Here is a 17,094-nt window from a genome sequence, read left to right on the forward strand (position 1 = left end):
CTGGATTTCCAAAAAGCCTGTATGGAAGTGGATACTCCCTTTCATAACACCTCTCCTAGTCATCTTTCTGGCGTTGCTATTCGCTCCCCGACTCATTAATCTTGTCTCTGCATTCCTTCAATGACAGACACAGAAAATATCTAACCAAACTATTAATTAGCTCCTGCTACAGGAACTGTCCCTGGAGGAGCCTGATGTGAGCGTTTACCAAGTGGACCCTGATGGTGAAAGTCAGCTGTACCCTGAAATGGACAACACCCTAAGACAGCAGGAAGCAATCTAAGAGACAAGACGCCCCTATTCCCCTTTGACCACCAGCTTCCCCTCCCCTTTTCTTTCTTCTTCTCTTTATGATAAGAAAAAGGAAGGTATGTTGGTATCAGGAACTTCTTTTGCCTCCAGCAGTGTCACCTGCAGGCGACAGGGACCTGGGCATCTGTTGCCATGGCAATGGCCATATATTCCCAGCATACATTTGGTTCAGCTCCCACCTTACCTGGGAGCAGTTTAAATAAAAGGCAGACCCTTCTCTTCTTTTTTTCACTCTCCTCCCTCTCTTCCCCCTCTTGTCTCTGTTGTCCTCAATAAATCTCTTCCACGTGGGACCTTATTGGCCTGGTGTGGTCTCTCTGGACATGAGGCTACATTCTATCAAAACAATGGTTCCGAGAAACCCGGGATCTAACCAGGGACTTTTACTCTGACCAGTGTGGGGAGGAGGCTTACCAGTTTTCCAACGTTTAGGCTAGTGAGTGTTGGATCATCTCCATGTAACTGTGGGGGTGGAGCTTAGACAGAATGCTAACAATTTCCTTTCCATTTAATAACTGCAAGTCAAAGTCCAACTTTTCCTTTTAAATGCATTATTTACCTTTTGAGAATTTCATATGGGAGTGGAGTAATTACATCATCCCCATCCCATGCTTCTTGCTGTCCTCCAACTCCTAGATCCTCCCTCTTGACTCATGACCTCTTCTTTAGTTATTTCTTCCATATGTGCACACACACACACACACACACACACACACACACACACACACACACCACAAACTGCTGTACCCACTTAGTGCTTCTCTGGTGCCTGGCTATAGAGATGACTTGGGATTGGATAAGGTGGGGGTCCTTGTTGACTACCTGTTGTTCTTCATGGAGTGGGGTGCCTTGAGCGTTCCTCCATCCACACTGGTAATTTGGCTTTTCCTGGCTATCCACTCTGCCTATTTTCATCTGCCAACTGTTCCCACTATTAGGACGTCACCACAGATTTGAGTGTCTAGTAAAAATAAAAGTCATGTTTCTCTTTAAACATGATAAAGAAATTATAAACTTGCTTCTTTCTGGAGCCTTTTCACCTTCATTTGTCTTCAGAATTATTTTATCAAACTCCACTAGCAGTTTAATTATATTTGTGCTATGTTGGTTTGTTTTTATAGATTTATACATCGTCTGATTAATTAGGGGAGAAATGTTCTCCCATAACTCATACCAGAACCTGGCTCTTAGATATTTGCTTTCTTTCCTGTGACCCACGTGCTAAGACAGCTTTCTTCATATGGACCTAACACATTCCTTGTTGAATTAATGAAAAGGCTTTTAGAATTTTCTTTTAGAATATACGAACTCTTAAGTAGGTTTATTCTTGTTTGTTGCTAGATTATAGGAGAGATACTTAGTTTTACTCACTTGTGCAACCATAAGTTGCCAGTGTCTGACAAAAAAACAATGTTTTGTGCTAAGGCCAGAGCTCAGGGATGGAGAGCTTGCTTAGTATGGAGGAGACTTTGGGTTTCAGTCCCTAACACTACAGACAAAAGTTACAAACTGTAACACTGCCTCTTCGTCACTAAAGAAATAAATTTTACTTGTAAACTATAGACTAAGTGCAAACAGTTTTGTTTACTATAGCGCACATTCTTAACCCTTTATTAAGGTCCATTGAGTCATGTTTGTACCTAGGCTGAGTCTAAGCCAATGAGGGAATTCACTACTCCTTGCTTTGGAAATGGGCAAATCTACTCCAGTTTGGGCTGGTGAAACAGAAAAGAGGTTTTCCGGGTTCTGAAGACAAGGCATCTTTCCCCACTGGTTATAGACAAGGAGGCATCTACTGTTTTGACATTAATTTTGAAATCACAAATAATAAAAGTTCATAGTGTAAAGCCACCAAAACCTACCGCTGATGAGGTTGAGACCCAGGCCACCCAACTCTTAGGTCTACCTTAGCTTTGCTCCTCTTTGAGCCAAATCATTTCCTCTTCCTGCTATAGCTGGTTTTTTTCTACCCCCCCCCCCAAATGAGGCCTAGATGTATGTGATGTATGGAGTCCCAGCTGTCCCCTGTGAAGAAGCTGCTGGGAAGGGAGCCACGCCTCCAGGTGAGCCTTCCTCCCCTCTCACTCACCTGGCCTAGCAGCTTTCTCTCCTATAAGCAAACTCAATCCAGCTCAGGCAAAGCCAGCCGGCCTTGCCCTGTAGCCATCCCATTATCTGGTTTCATCTCCCTACCTCAGGTGAAATCCCGTGAGAGTCAGGGCCATCCTTCCAGCATCAGCCAGCCTCCTGGCCATAGGCTTACTGCGCTAGCTTGACGCTTGCCTGATGCTCTAGGTATGTGATGATGAGGCCAGTGGTGATAAATCTCTGTCCTCTGCAAGCAGAGAGGTGGGAGAGCAGCAGACTGAGCGGCAACTGGGTGCATTATGATTTTGTTCTCAACTATAAAGGCATGTCTACAGCAGCTATAAATAACACACATTGTCCATAATTCAAGTCGGTCAAAACAGAACTCAGCGCAGCGATGCAGAGCACAGTCCGCTGCCTCCAAACCAATCACGCATTTCCAGTAGATGAGCGCCCGACTGGAGTCCCTCCTGCAGTGGGCTAATGCCCACCCCAGCCTCACTAATCACTAATCACAATCTGTCTGTGATTAGAGCTTGGACAGTCACCTCAGAGGAGAGGTGACAACACAGATTCTGCTAACTCTTGTATTACTTAATTTGGGAACGCAAACCTCCAGGGGCGTTTTGTAATAACAGGATCTCCCAAGGTTCATCTGAGAACTCCACTCCATGGGTCTTGGCAAGAACCCAGTATCGGGTGCCATTGTAGTATTTCCTGTTGTGATGCAAAGTGATGAGTAGGCAAAATAGGACAAGAATCTCTGGTTCTCATTGGGGGTGGGGTGGGGGGAATCACTTATTTAGTTTCTTGTAACTGTATGGAAAGAACAAAAGATATTCCTAGACGCCATTAGAAGGGCAGTTGCTTAATGAAGGGAACGTCCTGTGAGCTCGTTCTCTATCCGTCTGTCATAAACAAGTACAAACCCCTAACAGGCTCTCCCGCCTGAAAAGTTTAAACCCATCCTGGAGATGTCAAACCTTAGTACAATATTTCGTTGAGGTGGAGAGATAGGTCAACTGTTAAGAATGCTTGCTGCTCTTATAGAGAACTCAAGCTTGCTTCCTCGCACCCACATGCGGCCGCTCACAACCACCCCAATCCCAGGTCCAGAGCACCTGCCGTCCTCTTCTCACGTGACTCACACTCACACACACACACATAAAGTATAATCAATAGGATTGTTTTCTTATCCTTCTGTGTAGATATATCTTTAAAGTGTGTTGTTAACGTCTATGTTTATGTTTCCTCCAATTTGAGTATGGCGATGCCGTTCAGTGGACATCCAAATTGGGTCTGGTGACACATGACTGCCTGGGAAGATCGGAAGCTTTGTGTGGCTTATACACGTTAGTGAGTTTGAGGCTGGACTCTATGGGTATATAAGACCTTGTCGGCAGAAAACAAAACTAAATAACTCAGGAGACAAGTACCTAGCCCCAAGCCAGTCTGGTGCCTGGGGTAAAATTGCTGGGACCACTCCCAGGCCACACGGAGCTAGCCTGTTGCCCCCTTCTGGAAAGATGGGGAACTGCAGCCTTCTCCTAAAGCAGAAGTCATAGTCCCTTTCTGTGGCCTGGTGCTTTCCCAGAATCTAGCAGGAAGCCTGGCCTCCAGTTCTTTTTGTATCTCTCCAGATGCCTTTGAGGGTGTGATTTAAAGGAAAACAGTTGTTCTCTATTCTCTCTCTCTTTCTCCTCCCCCTCCCCCTCCCTATCCTTCTTCCCCTCTCTCCCTCTCTTCCCCACCGTGTGTGTGTGTGTGTGTGTGTGTGTGTGTGTGTGTGTGTGACAAAAGTGCTCATTTGTCTCCATCCTCTATAGTGACACTGTGGTTAATTCTGGGATCCATGTCTCACCCCAATCCTCTCATAGTGACTGTCCCAAAGACTGTGAGTTTTCTTGTTTATTTAAATACAGAAGGATTTTATCCCATGTCTGTCCACTCTAAACAAAGTAACAAACAACACAGAAACGTTTCCATCTGGACAGGCCACAAGTTCATGACTCATCTCATGGCCTGAAGTGGACTTGAGTCTCAGTCTTATCTCTTACTAATTGTATTGGCTTATGAAGTTTATTGATTTTTTTTTTTTGAGCTGCTTAAAGATGACAGTAGGACCCACCCCGATGCTGCAAGGCAGAGCTGGCTTGGTGGCACCACAGCCTGAGCAGTTAGGAGGGCTTACTGCTCTGTCACCAGGGTCCTTACATTCTTAGTAATGTCTGAGCGGGAAACTTGGCAATTTCATTTCAGTGGGCTCTGCGAACTATGTGGCTGATCGTGTTTGTAGGTGTCTGGCTTTAAATGGAGTCTTACCTGAGACTTAGCCCAGGGCCCTTTCTACAGCGAGTGCTGGGGGAATGTTAGGGAGGAGAGAAGGGCAGCCAGTAGGCACCTCTCTGCTCACAGAGGTAGGGGAGGTAGGCATAGCAGAAGATTTGGTTATCAGTGTCAGGCAGCCGGATGCCTCATCCTGACTTGTCAAATTTCTTCTTTTTCCCAGGCCTTGCTTCACAGAGGCATGGTGCCCTCCCCTTCTAAACGCCTGTAGTGTTGTGAAGTCTCAGATTCTGACATTTCCAACCATCTTTGGAGAAAAAGGCCTGCGAATGTGGATTTGGAGGGGTTAGGGCAGCAGCAAGAGGAAAGGTCTGCTGTGGACACCTGAGAGGTGGTGCCCTGTGGTCCCAGAGTGGACAAGGGCAGAATGACAGCCACAGCAGGCACTCCCGCCAACAGGAAGGCCTTGGCCTGGGTCTGCTATCCCAGCTTGTAGGACCAGCTGTGTCATCGACACACAGCCTAATGAACTTTCTGATATTACTGTGGTGTGGATTTAAAGTGTCTCCCCCACATAGCTCACGGATACCTAGAGGATGACTCCTTCCACTACCAGCAACTCCCGCTCTGTTGGGTGGAGATCACACCCATGGATCCACCTCTGTAGTTGATTGGCAGGTAATATACACCAATGAACCTACAAGCAGACACTGGGCACAGAAAGCCTCTCTGTCAGTGACCTGGTACGAGTTACTTACCTTTCCACACCACTGTCCCTCAGCCGTGATGTAGGATAACTGTACCCCAGCATCTATTCCTAGAATTTCTGTGAGATATGTTAAAGCACACAGACCTGAGAGAGAATCTCGTACACTGGCCATGGTGATGGTGTTACCGTGGCCCCGGCATTCCCTTTTACATCTGTGAGTGAAGGGGTAAAGAACAGAGGCGGTGAAGTGGAGAGGAAGCTGGATGTGTGACTGCATGACCGTGCATGCGCAGGCTGGCACACGCTAAATGGGTCTCTGAGCGGGGATCTGTGCATGCATGTGCTGCTTCTGCCCAGTCAGTCATGGGGAGTGTGAGGAGCTCTCTGTCAGACAAGGGCCTGGGAGACAGTCCCCAAAAGTGTGTCCTGCTTCCTGGTTTTAGGAGGAAGGTAGAAAGGATGGAAAGATTGACTAAGCAAAAAACAAGCTAACAAAACAACTCCTCCCACACACAACAAAACAAAAACAAAAACCCCACAACAAAACAAAAACCCCACAACAAAACAAAAACCCCACAACAAAACAAAAACAAAAACCCCACAACAAAATAAAAACAACTCCCCCCACAACAAAACAAAAACAAACAAACCCCACAAAAACAAATAAAAGCCGGTTTGTTTTCCATTGCCTGCCTTTATGGTGACTCTCAAGCCTGGCCACAGGCTGAGATTGCTGCTGTTTCCCTCAGGCAAGGCTTGTCCTCAGGAGGGGGCTGTTGTCATTACAGAGTGAGTGGCCACCTGACCTTCTCAAGGGTCTTGGGGGGGGGGGGCACCGGGAGCTTTCTCTGCAGTCCTTAAGTCTTCCACTGTCACAGCTGGTGCTAGGGCTCTCAAACCGTGGCCACTACTCCCAAGCGCAAGAAAAAAGGAAAGGGAGTCTCTTGGGTGCCACAGCCCGAAGTGTAGAGAGCAGATAACCCAGGTTTCTCTCAAAGGGAAAGGCAGGGCTGGACCAAACTAAAGACACCGCATGTATCACTCATGCCAGCACTCCAGCACTGGACTCCTGGGGCAACCAGGACTCCGGAGACCCACGCTCAGGGACCTGGAAAATGGTTTTCCAGCAGCAGAGAAATGGAGGAGGTGAGTGCCCCTCCCCCCCTCTCAGCATAGTCTCGAGAGACTCGGTTTCTGGTTAGGAGCGGGGACTTTCTCTAGGCAGGAGAGGGTTAAAGGTTGAGCCTAGGACTCCTGCAGAGATAGCCAGAACCTGGGAGGTTTGTGGGATCTTAGGGGTAATGGGAGCCAGGCCAAAATAGCCTTGGGGTGGAGGGTGAGGTGACAAGTATCCCGGAGTGCCTGGAGCGGGCACAGAGCTGAGCCCACTCACTGACTTTAACAATAAGCTAAGTCCACACCTAGGGCAGGCATGCAGAGCAAGCACATTCAAACAAATCGTTGCCCAACAGGCAGAGATGTGCTTAGACCTCACTTCTAGCAAGGCCCACACTGATACCTTTCCAGGATACCTTTCCAGAAGTGAACCACTATGGTTACTATAGATACCACACACTGAGCACGAACTAGGAGCCGGGTATGATTCTAAGGTTTTTCCTGTGATTAGTTTAATTTTTACAAAGCAGAGAGAGCTGTTCTAAGTACAGCCATTTTACAGACAAGGAAAAGTGAGGGAAGGAGAAGAAATGAAACACCCGAAGTCACAGAGGCCAGCACAGATGCAGGGGCCCTTACTTTTCATGGTCCATGGTCCGTGGTTTACTAGCACACACATTCATCCAAACTTAATCTGGCCCCAGAGCCAGAGCTGCGTGTTGGAAAGATGGGGAGGGGTCAGCCTGTTGACAAGGGGGTGTAGGCTGTGACAAAACTCTGGGTCCAGAGAGCACTAGCCCAGAGGTGGAGGCGGGGTCAAAAGCCACAGGAACCCGGCTGTGGAGTGAGGTGCCAGACTGTTTCCAGCGCTGAAGCATCTCCGAGCAGCGATTTTTGAGCACCCAGGACCTTTCGAACCCCGACTTTCTGCAGCGCCTGTGCTAATGCTCAGGACTGCAACGATTTCACAGCCCAACAGACTTGGCTCTGAGCAGCTGGACCGCCGCGCCCGAATTAGCTCTCAGGCAAAGAGGCCTGCGGGATCCAAGGCCGGACATTGGATTTGCTAGAGACGCCTTATCCCAGAAGCCCAGCCGCACCCCTCCTAGAGAGGCATCAAGTTCTTGGTGTCCTTTCAGAATGGGAGTGAGGGACTAACAGACCACCGTTGGATAAACGCTGTTTGTACCTCATCGATTTGTCTTTCAATCCCTTGAAACAAAACTCATAGCGATTTTTGTTTTTGATTAAAAAATCCCCGAGTTTTAGAAGTTGCAGATTTTTCAAGGATTAAAAAACCACCGGGAAGACGGTAAACTACCCCGCGCCCCACATTTGTTTCTGATTATTTGTGTTGTAATTGGTTTGTGTAATCTAAAGTCAGAGAGTTCGTAAAAATCTTTTTACTCTGGAAGAGTAACACATCTCGGCAGTGTTCTCAGGATCTGTGCAGCTGAGAGGAGGAAAGAGAGGGTGGGAGTCAGCATTAAGTGAACCAAAAGAGCGGAAAAACAGAAGGGAGAAGTGCCTAGGCCAGGGGTGGGGGGACTGTGGCCGGGGAATCTCTGGATTCCTTTTGGCTTACCCACCTGCAACATCGAGTTTTCTACAGACGGCGCGGGTGGGAAAGTCCGCACAGAGTTTATCCAAACCCAAGGTGGTCATTTCCTACCAGTTCTCCCTAACTTGGACCCCGCCGAACAAAGGCTCAGGCCCACAAAGGGAGAAAGGTGGCCGGCTGGACCAGTGATGGTGTGACACACGGGATCCTCTTTTCTCCCTCAGGTCTGTCGTCCCCAGGAGGAATTTTTAATTTAAAAATTATAAAAGAAAAACACTTTTAAGGGAGAGAGGACTCCCATCTATCCCCAGGAGTCTATTGCTCTGCTGGGAAGCGACTCGGGCAACCGCCCTACAAGCCCGAAGGAAGCGCAGCGCTGCAGCAGAGCCCGCTGGGTGGAGATGCGGCTTCCAAGGGATTGCGGGACCCGGGGCTGCAGAGAGGATCCTGGAAGGTTTCGGGGGAGGGGGCTGCGCTCCATTGTTCACTCCGAGCCAATCAGAGCTTTCCCACTTCCTCCCAGCCAATCTCCCTTCGCCTCCGACTCTACCCCAGCCCACCCTCCGGGTCCCCAGCATCTCTCTAGCTAGCTCCACGGGCGGTGGGAGAGCTGGGTGACGCTACAGGTCCCGCCTCCAGCTCGGGCCCCGGGCGAGTGCGTGCTGACGTCATGCTGCGTGCGGGCCGGTGCGGAATCGCTCCTTCAACTCCGCGGGGCAGGAGTTAGTTAGCAAAGAGCGGAGGCTGGGCGCGCGACCCTGGTCCTTCTGCCCCCGGCCGTACGCTTTGCTCACGTCTCTCTCTGCATGGTGGATATTATTTTTCATTATCCTTTTCTGGGTGCTATGGGGGATCATTCCAAGAGTAAGTCTTTCTCTGTGTGTGGGTGTGTATGCGTGCTTGATATGCAACATTTCCAATGCAGAAGAATGTTTAGCGGATTCTACAAGTGGCTTCTATTTGACAAAATACTTGGGAGAATAAAAAACAAACAAACAAACAAACAAGCAGTGCATTTCGCCTGTAACATTGTTTATTCGTTGGAATCCTACTATTTTATTTTGTAATTAGACATTATTTCCCAAGTTGGCTGGGATGACCTCAGGCTGTGAATTCTTTCTCTTTTCTACTAGGGCGATTAGGTTTGACTTAGGGAGATGGGTTTCTTTTCTGTCTTTCGAAGCTAGAGAGGTTTCAGTCGCTTGATCTGAGGTGTTTAAACTAAGAACTGTCGAAGAAGCTAAGAGGGGACAGGGCTGAATGCTGCGGTGTCGGTGTTGAAATAGGAGGGAGTCGCTGTGAGCGGGAGCGGGAGCGGGCGGAAATCCGGGCTTAGCCGACAGTGTGGACACGGAGGCGTCCGGGGCTCCTCGGTGTCACCGTGCTGTTGCCTGCCTGCCTCCCGTTATTTCTGTCTCTAACTGAACCGATACTACACCCGTGTTCAAAGACGGTGATAACGGAAATGTCAGGAGATTGTGTTGTTTTCGTTTCCTATTTTCTGGATCATTCCAAAGCTTTTGGTTCCCTTGTGGTCGCACTTCTAAGAGCGGGAGAGCGAGGGAGGGAGGGTTGGGTTGGGGCTGCAGCGGCCAAGGCCGGCCCGGGTCCGGCAGCCGGGCCTGACGTGGGCCCTGCGCCCTTCCCTGCCAGAGAAGCCCGGGACGGCCATGTGCGTGGGCTGCGGGAGTCAGATCCACGACCAGTTTATCCTTCGGGTGTCGCCCGACCTCGAGTGGCACGCCGCCTGCCTCAAGTGCGCTGAGTGCAGCCAGTATCTGGATGAGACGTGCACGTGCTTCGTGAGAGACGGGAAAACGTACTGCAAGCGGGACTACGTCAGGTGAGCCGGCGGGACCCGGGGTTCGGCCCCCTTGGGCTGGGGAGGACTCGGCTGCGCGTCCTGGCCTCGGGTCCTCGCGCTGACTCCCGCCGCGCCCGGGCCCGCAGGCTGTTCGGCATCAAGTGTGCCCAGTGTCAGGTGGGCTTCAGCAGCAGTGACCTGGTGATGCGGGCGCGGGACAGCGTGTACCACATCGAGTGCTTCCGCTGCTCCGTGTGCAGCCGCCAGCTGCTCCCTGGAGACGAGTTCTCGCTGAGGGAGCACGAGCTGCTCTGCCGAGCCGACCACGGCCTCCTGCTGGAGCGCGCTGCGGCCGGCAGCCCGCGCAGCCCTGGCCCGCTCCCCGGCGCCCGCGGCCTGCATCTGCCAGGTAAGTCGCTCTCCCGGCCCAGAGCGCTGCGCCCGGGTCAGTGGGATGTACGACTGTGTAGCCGACCGTTGAGCTTCCGACGGGAAGCCGGTGTGAAAGGCCGCGTGCGCTGGGAACCCTGCTATGTGTCTGCGTGTGCGGGGGGAAAAATTGTATGTGAGCATGCGAGCCTCGGGAGTTGTGTTCTCCGTGGCCTGGACCCGGTGTAGGACATAGACTAGGATCGGGAGAGTGGAGGACCCGGAATTCTAGGTGCTGCCTGCCTGGGTTGTGTTTAGAATTTCTTTGATGAACAGGTTACCGTCAGGGAGAAAAGGTATCCCATCCAGAGCCTACGGAAGAAGGCCAGCGGTGCAGAAGAGGAGCCTGTGCTCTTGTTTTGATGTCCAGCTAGCACAAAGGGAGTTTATTGAATAAAACCTTTCTAGGGTGGTAGGTGCCTTGGCCAGGAGTTGCTCAGACTGGGAAATAAGTGTTGACAAGAAGCAGGTGGAGAGTGCCACAGAGACCCCAGTTCTAAGAAGCCAGGGGCTCTGCTACCCAGCCAGAGCGAACTAGACCAGGCCTTCTTGTGCTGTGTGACACCAGGGACTCCTTCCTCTCTGTGACTCCGTTTCCACACAGTAGAAGGAGGAAATTGGTTTGGGTGGGCTATTTGTAAATGTTTATCCAGTCCTAGAAATGCCTAGAGGGGACATTAATGTAAACAATGCAGCTAATATCTAGTGGGTGTGTAGACCTGGTTGGAAGTAAAACAGAATGGACTTGGTGTTGAATGAACCCTGTCTGAGTTCGCCCAGGGTCTCCCCTTTGTTTTGAAATGTAGGCTTGAGGCTGTTCCGAGGTGGGTGTGAAAGTCAGCAGTCACTGGACTGAGGAAACCCGGAGCAATGGAGAGAATCTCAGACTGAAGCCCCAAGGCAGGCAGCCAGGAAGGAGCCATTCTGTGCCCAGAAGGCCTCTGTTGCACCAAGTTGGAATCTTCCCAGTCTGAGAGTGTTCCTAAGGGCTAGACCAGCCTAGCCTACCCCTTAGGAGCAGAGAGTCTCCCGGTCTAGGAGTTGTCCTGTAACCTGGGTCCCTGTCCCTTTTCTTTCCCCGCCGGAGTCGCATTTCGATTTCCACCTCTTCCTCTAAAACTCCACCTTCTTCTAGAGGGCTTTGCTTGTCCGGCTGGAGGCAGTTGGGTTTTCCTAGGGTATATTAGTACCACAGCGGTCTAGAACAGAACTCCAGAGTCCTGTAGGACTCGGGGTGATCGCTGCAAGGCAATCGGGCTAGGGAGATAGGGACAGAACAAAAAGCATTCATCCTCTGGGTTAGGCGAGCGGATGGGGAGGGAGAGGAACAATAGACAAACGAACGGAATATCAGGGAAACGAAATCTTGGGGAGAATGGCTGGCGGCCGGTCAGACCTCCTGTCTCTCGGCTCCTGCAGACGCCGGGTCCGGACGACAGTCCTCACTGCGCACGCACGTGCACAAGCAGGCGGAGAAGACAACCCGGGTGCGGACTGTGCTCAACGAGAAGCAACTGCACACCCTGCGGACATGCTACGCCGCCAACCCGCGGCCCGACGCGCTCATGAAGGAGCAGCTGGTAGAGATGACCGGCTTGAGCCCGCGGGTCATCCGCGTGTGGTTTCAGAACAAGCGTTGCAAGGACAAGAAGAAGTCCATTCTCATGAAGCAGCTACAGCAGCAGCAACACAGCGACAAGGCGGTGAGGTGCTGGTGGTGGCGGGACGGCGGGTGGTAGCCGCCGCGGCTTTTGAAGGCCTCTTTCTGGGGAGAACGAGGCAGAGGTGGACTCCCCACGTACCTTGGCACCCGCACCTTAGAGGAAAGGTTGACCTTGGCTTTTAAGTTGCTGTGGTTGGGGGTGGTAGATTGTGCCAGTGACAGCCCAGAGTTGAGGGGCCCTGGGCTTAGAGACGACCCTGTGGTGTGGTTGGAACTACGGAGTTGTACTTTGGGGGAAGGAGGAGGGTAAAGCTCGACCCGAGTTTTTGTTTGTTTGTTTGGTTTGGTTTCGCATATCTGGCTAGGGAAGGGCATAAAGGACTTCCGTTTCCCTGGCCTGGTGTTTGACTCCTAGGAGTGAAAGGAGTAGTAGCATTGTGGACCCTGGGTCTCCACTGAGTAATGGGGGTTCGTTGTGTGCAGTGGAGTGCGTCTCCTCCTCAAAACAATTTAATTCCCAAATCACTCTTCAGAGCCTGGGGCTCTATGCTCAAAAGTGGTGCAAATACTGACCTAACGCCTTGTGCTGTGTGCTTGCCCCTCAGAGTCTCCAGGGACTAACTGGGACGCCTCTGGTGGCGGGCAGCCCCATCCGCCATGAGAACGCCGTGCAGGGCAGCGCAGTCGAGGTGCAGACGTACCAGCCGCCCTGGAAAGCTCTCAGCGAGTTCGCACTCCAGAGCGACCTGGATCAACCCGCCTTTCAACAGCTGGTGAGGCCCTGCGCAGACTGCACAGTGGGAGTGGTGTGGAGGGGACTTCATTCGTATAGGACAAGGGTCTTGGGGACAGATTTGGTAATGAGAAAGCCTGCTGAGCCCGCAACCTCGCTGCTGACACTAACCGGGTCCCAATCCCCCTGTGCGGGTGGGGACTTGCCATCCCTCTCTTCAGGGTTTACTCAGCTGACGGCTTGTCTGCAGGGAATACGCCGGGTCTCTGAGCAGGTGACCCAGGAGCAGAAGCTTGAGCGTGTGTTCACTTTTTCTTTTCTGGTGTCTCTGCCCTCGCAGGTCTCCTTCTCCGAGTCAGGCTCCCTAGGCAACTCCTCTGGTAGCGACGTGACCTCTCTGTCTTCGCAGCTCCCGGACACCCCCAACAGTATGGTACCTAGTCCGGTGGAGACGTGAGACAGGACCCTTCCCTGCCAGCCCGCGGACCTCGCATGCTCCCTGCATGAGACTCACCCATGCTCAGGCCATTCCAGCTCTGAAAAATCTCCGGCCCTTGTAATTATTGTTGTTATTTAAAGCGAGCGGGCAGAGGCACGCGACAGCGACAGGACGGCCAGCAGCGCGGGGACACTTGCCTGCCTCGCTGAGACTGGAGACTCCTGCTTCAAGGACTTTTCGGTTTTTCTTTTTTTCCTCATAACTAGAATTTGGGACATTCTGGGTTGGCTCCGCCCTTGCCTCTCCCTCGCCGCGTGGGGAACTGCCACTCTGTCTCTGCGCCCCACTCGCCCGGGAACCCACTTGGTGGGGTCCTACGGGGCTCTACCGGCGAGGACGCCTGCTCCGAATTCGCCTGCGCTGACCGAGGCTTTGCTCTGGACTTGGCGGCGAGGACGGGACAAAAACAGACATAATCCCCAAAGCGCATGACTGCGGGACAGAGTAGAAACGAGACTGTCTTTTAAAAAGTGTTTTAAATTATCAGTCGACGGAGGACAGTGAGAGCCTTTGCCGAACAAACGTAAGTTATTGTTATTTATTGTGAGGCGAATAGTGGGACGAATATTTTGATCTTAATAAAAAACAACCCGATGCCATGCCGCGCCTGTGTGCTGTTGGCGCCACGGGAGCCAGACGAACGCCACTTCGCGAGTGGGCCTCGTTTCAGCTTCACCGGCTCCACCCGCCCTCGTGCTGCGGGTCAATCGGCGCCCGACCGGCGGGCCAGACCCTGATTGGGCGCCGAGGGCGTGCCCGACGGGGATTGGGTGTCTATGGGGCGGGCCCCACACTTATTGGGTGCCGACGGGGCGGGGCAGGGCGGTTCCGGTGCAGTGTGAATTGCGAGGCGTTTCCGGAAGCGGGAGCGCTCCTTGCGGGAGGCGAGGAGGCATGGAGACTGGTCCCCGATTGGATTGTGGGGTGACTGGTTTAGGGAGCGAAGCTCACCCTGCGGCCCCGGGCTCTGCGGCGCGTCCTCCGTGTTGTCCCTAGAGTGGATGCGCGACGTGATCAATCTCGCTGCATTTATTAATTCCCCCGTCTAGACAGAGGAGAAGGCCGGGGCGGCTCCTTATCTACGTTTGGCATCACCTGCAAGCGATACACTGAAGGAGCCACAACAAGCCCCCGCTAGGATCGCGGCTGCAGGAGAAAATAAGTCCACCCAGAACCAGTCTGGCGTGTCTTTGGTTTATTTTCTTTCCAGGCCCGAAATGGAGGGGGCGGGGGATGGCCCCTGGATATGTCGTGCCCAGGTCACTTGGTGTGACATTTCAAACCCCTGCGACTTGTTTTCTTGAAAACTGGCTTTAGTGATCGCAGGAAATAACCAAGAGATACTGAATCTGCAGCAGGCCCCCGGGCAAGCAGGAAAAAAAAAAAAAAAAAAAAAAAAAAAAAAAAAAAAAAAGATCCCAGCAGGCTCAAGTTTTACCCTCTACAAATATTTAACCCTTTGGCAGTCTGGGACAGTTCTTCCCTAAAGCTGGTTCAGAAAGCTGCCAGCTTCCAGCCAAACCACCATCCTGCAACAATCTGACATTTCTACGTTCTTGTATGCACAGTTAAATGGCCATCAGGTTGTCCCTCTAAGTACAGGTTTTGATTTGTTTTGTTTTTTTTTTCGGAGCTGGGGACCGAACCCAGGGCCTTGTGCTTGTTAGTTGTTTTGTTTTTTTTGAAAAAGTGTAGTGCCCTACTGGGTAGGGGACAGTTAACCATTTCTAGCATATAGGTAGGGACTAATAACAAATGTGCAGTCTGGGATAGAGGAGTAGAAACTCTCTGTTAGAAGCAGTTGCTTGGGCTGTCCAGCAGTTTCACACACATGCACCCACAACCCCAGTTAAGGATGGAACGGTTCCTGGCAATTAAAAAAAAATAACAGGTGGGAAAATGGAATCCTATTTATAGTTTACTTCCTGAAAGTCAAAGTGACGTGATGCAAGCACTTTAAAAAAATCGAACTTTCTTCTTCTTGGGGATTTAGGAAATGGTCTGCAAATTTACATATATATACACACATATTCTGTATATCTATATTATATACATACACAGAGTTAATTAGGGCCAGGTTTACCTCGAAAGGCTTGTTCTTTGGGCGTCATTCTCTTAACTTAGACCATTCCTTTCCAAGCAGAAATACAGATTTCTGTTTTGCATCTGGTTGGCTATTGGATGGGGAAACGAAACTATAATAAATCTTACTTTTGGAAACTTGCCTATCAGAATACTGTTTTTTTACTTTTTATTAAAAAGGAATGGGCCCTTAAGGAATTTCAGTATTAGCGATAAATTTTCACTTTGGACAGGGTGCAGTATTTTACAAATATCTACCCACCTAGTTACCATAATCTTTCCCCTCATCATTTATAGCTTAAGCCAACCAACAGTCCATTTCCACTGGACACTTTTGTGTGCCTTTTATTACTTTGGGGGAATTGCCCAGGTAAAGTGGTTGTGGTGCAGAGAGAGAGGTGTGAGTGATCACAAGTTTTTTCTCCCACTACCCACCCAGAGGAGTGTGTGGCACTCTCAAGTTCCCAGGAGGGAAGGCTTGTAATGTCCTTGGCAAGGTGTCAGATCTACAGTTAGTTACATTAATAAATATCAATTTCACTGGTGCCCAGGCCGTCTTTAAACATCTTCTGTAATGAAGCAGAGATCTTCTAGTAAATTAAATCACCGGTGACAATCACAACTTTTATATTTTGTGCTAATGTTGAGCTGGAGTCATCCAGATCTGGAGGAAAATCTTAGTTCAAGGAAAGGGACTATGGATAGAAAAATGGAATTATTTAGCATGATTCACTTCAGAGTACGATTTCCTCAGAAGATGTAACTAATTATTTGCTTAGCTCTGTTGAATTGAGGCAGGAAAAGGATCCCAGAAACAGACAAATTTTTGGCCACACAATTTGGTACACATTGTAAGGCTGCATAATTCTGGGAAATTCAGAGTCCTTGTGGCAGTATTCCCATTGAATTTTAATATTGGATGAGTGAGTGCCGGACAGAAACCAGCCTTTCAGTTTTGAATACGGAGTAGGTTAAAGCTCAGTCAGAGCTGGGGAGACCAGGTTTAAATGAGCCATTGTTCTAAGACTGCCCTCCCCAAATGCCAGACTCTGCCACTTTTGCCTAGGGGTGGGCTTTACACTGCCCAGCAGTTAGCTGTGAGGCCGGGGGGGGGGGGGGGGGGGGGAGAGAGAGAGAGAGAGAGAGAGAGAGAGAGAGAGAGAGAGGGAGAGAGAGAGAGAGAGAGAGAGAGAGAGAGAGAATGAGAATGAGAATATATGAATTGGCCCCCCTTTGGAGGGAGAAAACAATGGACAAGTAAGTTTGTGCAGAGAAATAAGTTCCCAATGGAGCTGCGATAAAAGCAGGAAATTCGGAGTTTATTAAGCTGATGCATGGGCAGATTAGAGGCTTTTAACTGTGGGTCTGATTGATGTAAAAGTAAACTTTCTTTAAAATGCTGAGATTCCGTGCTATAATGAGGATTGTGTGACCAATTACAGGCTAGCACCTTGTTGATGAAGACTGTGCATGGAGAATACAGCTAAATAGAGCTAGGTTGAGAATAGTGATGGGAGCCAGAAAGGGCACAAGGAAGTAAGTACTCCGCTCAGATCCAGATGTGGGGGGCTGGGCCTTTGTGCCTTTTGCAGCAACCCCCAGCCAGGAAGCAATGCTTGGTCGATCCAGCCTTTGGTCAAGAAGGTCAGCACCTACAGGGAGAGTGGGTTATCAGTTGGGCTCAGGGGTGGGCAAAAGTTTGCCTGTTGGGAAGTTGGATGTGTACATCAAGTGTGGGGCAGAGACGGGAAAGATTGGAAACCTAGAGGACAATGTCGTCTCTGATATCCCCCAGAGAGGGTCAGGAGCCAA

General features: G+C 50.5%; 1 protein-coding gene across 1 annotated transcript; it reads left to right on the top strand.

Moving 5' to 3' along the window:
• The first annotated feature begins 8,809 nt into the window (after nucleotides 1–8,809).
• Isl2 (ISL LIM homeobox 2) lies at nucleotides 8,810–13,799 on the top strand. The gene is given in 6 exon segments (NM_020471.2): nucleotides 8,810–8,936; nucleotides 9,726–9,915; nucleotides 10,023–10,285; nucleotides 11,725–12,008; nucleotides 12,574–12,741; nucleotides 13,042–13,799. Coding segments are annotated over 6 exon segments (1,080 nt in total). The 5' UTR covers nucleotides 8,810–8,878; the 3' UTR covers nucleotides 13,159–13,799.
• Nucleotides 13,800–17,094: the final 3,295 nt, after the last annotated feature.

This window comes from Rattus norvegicus, chromosome 8, assembly GCF_021556685.1.
Source record: "Rattus norvegicus strain SHRSP/BbbUtx chromosome 8, alternate assembly SHRSP_T2T, whole genome shotgun sequence".
In the NCBI taxonomy this organism is placed as follows: Eukaryota; Metazoa; Chordata; class Mammalia; order Rodentia; family Muridae; genus Rattus; species Rattus norvegicus.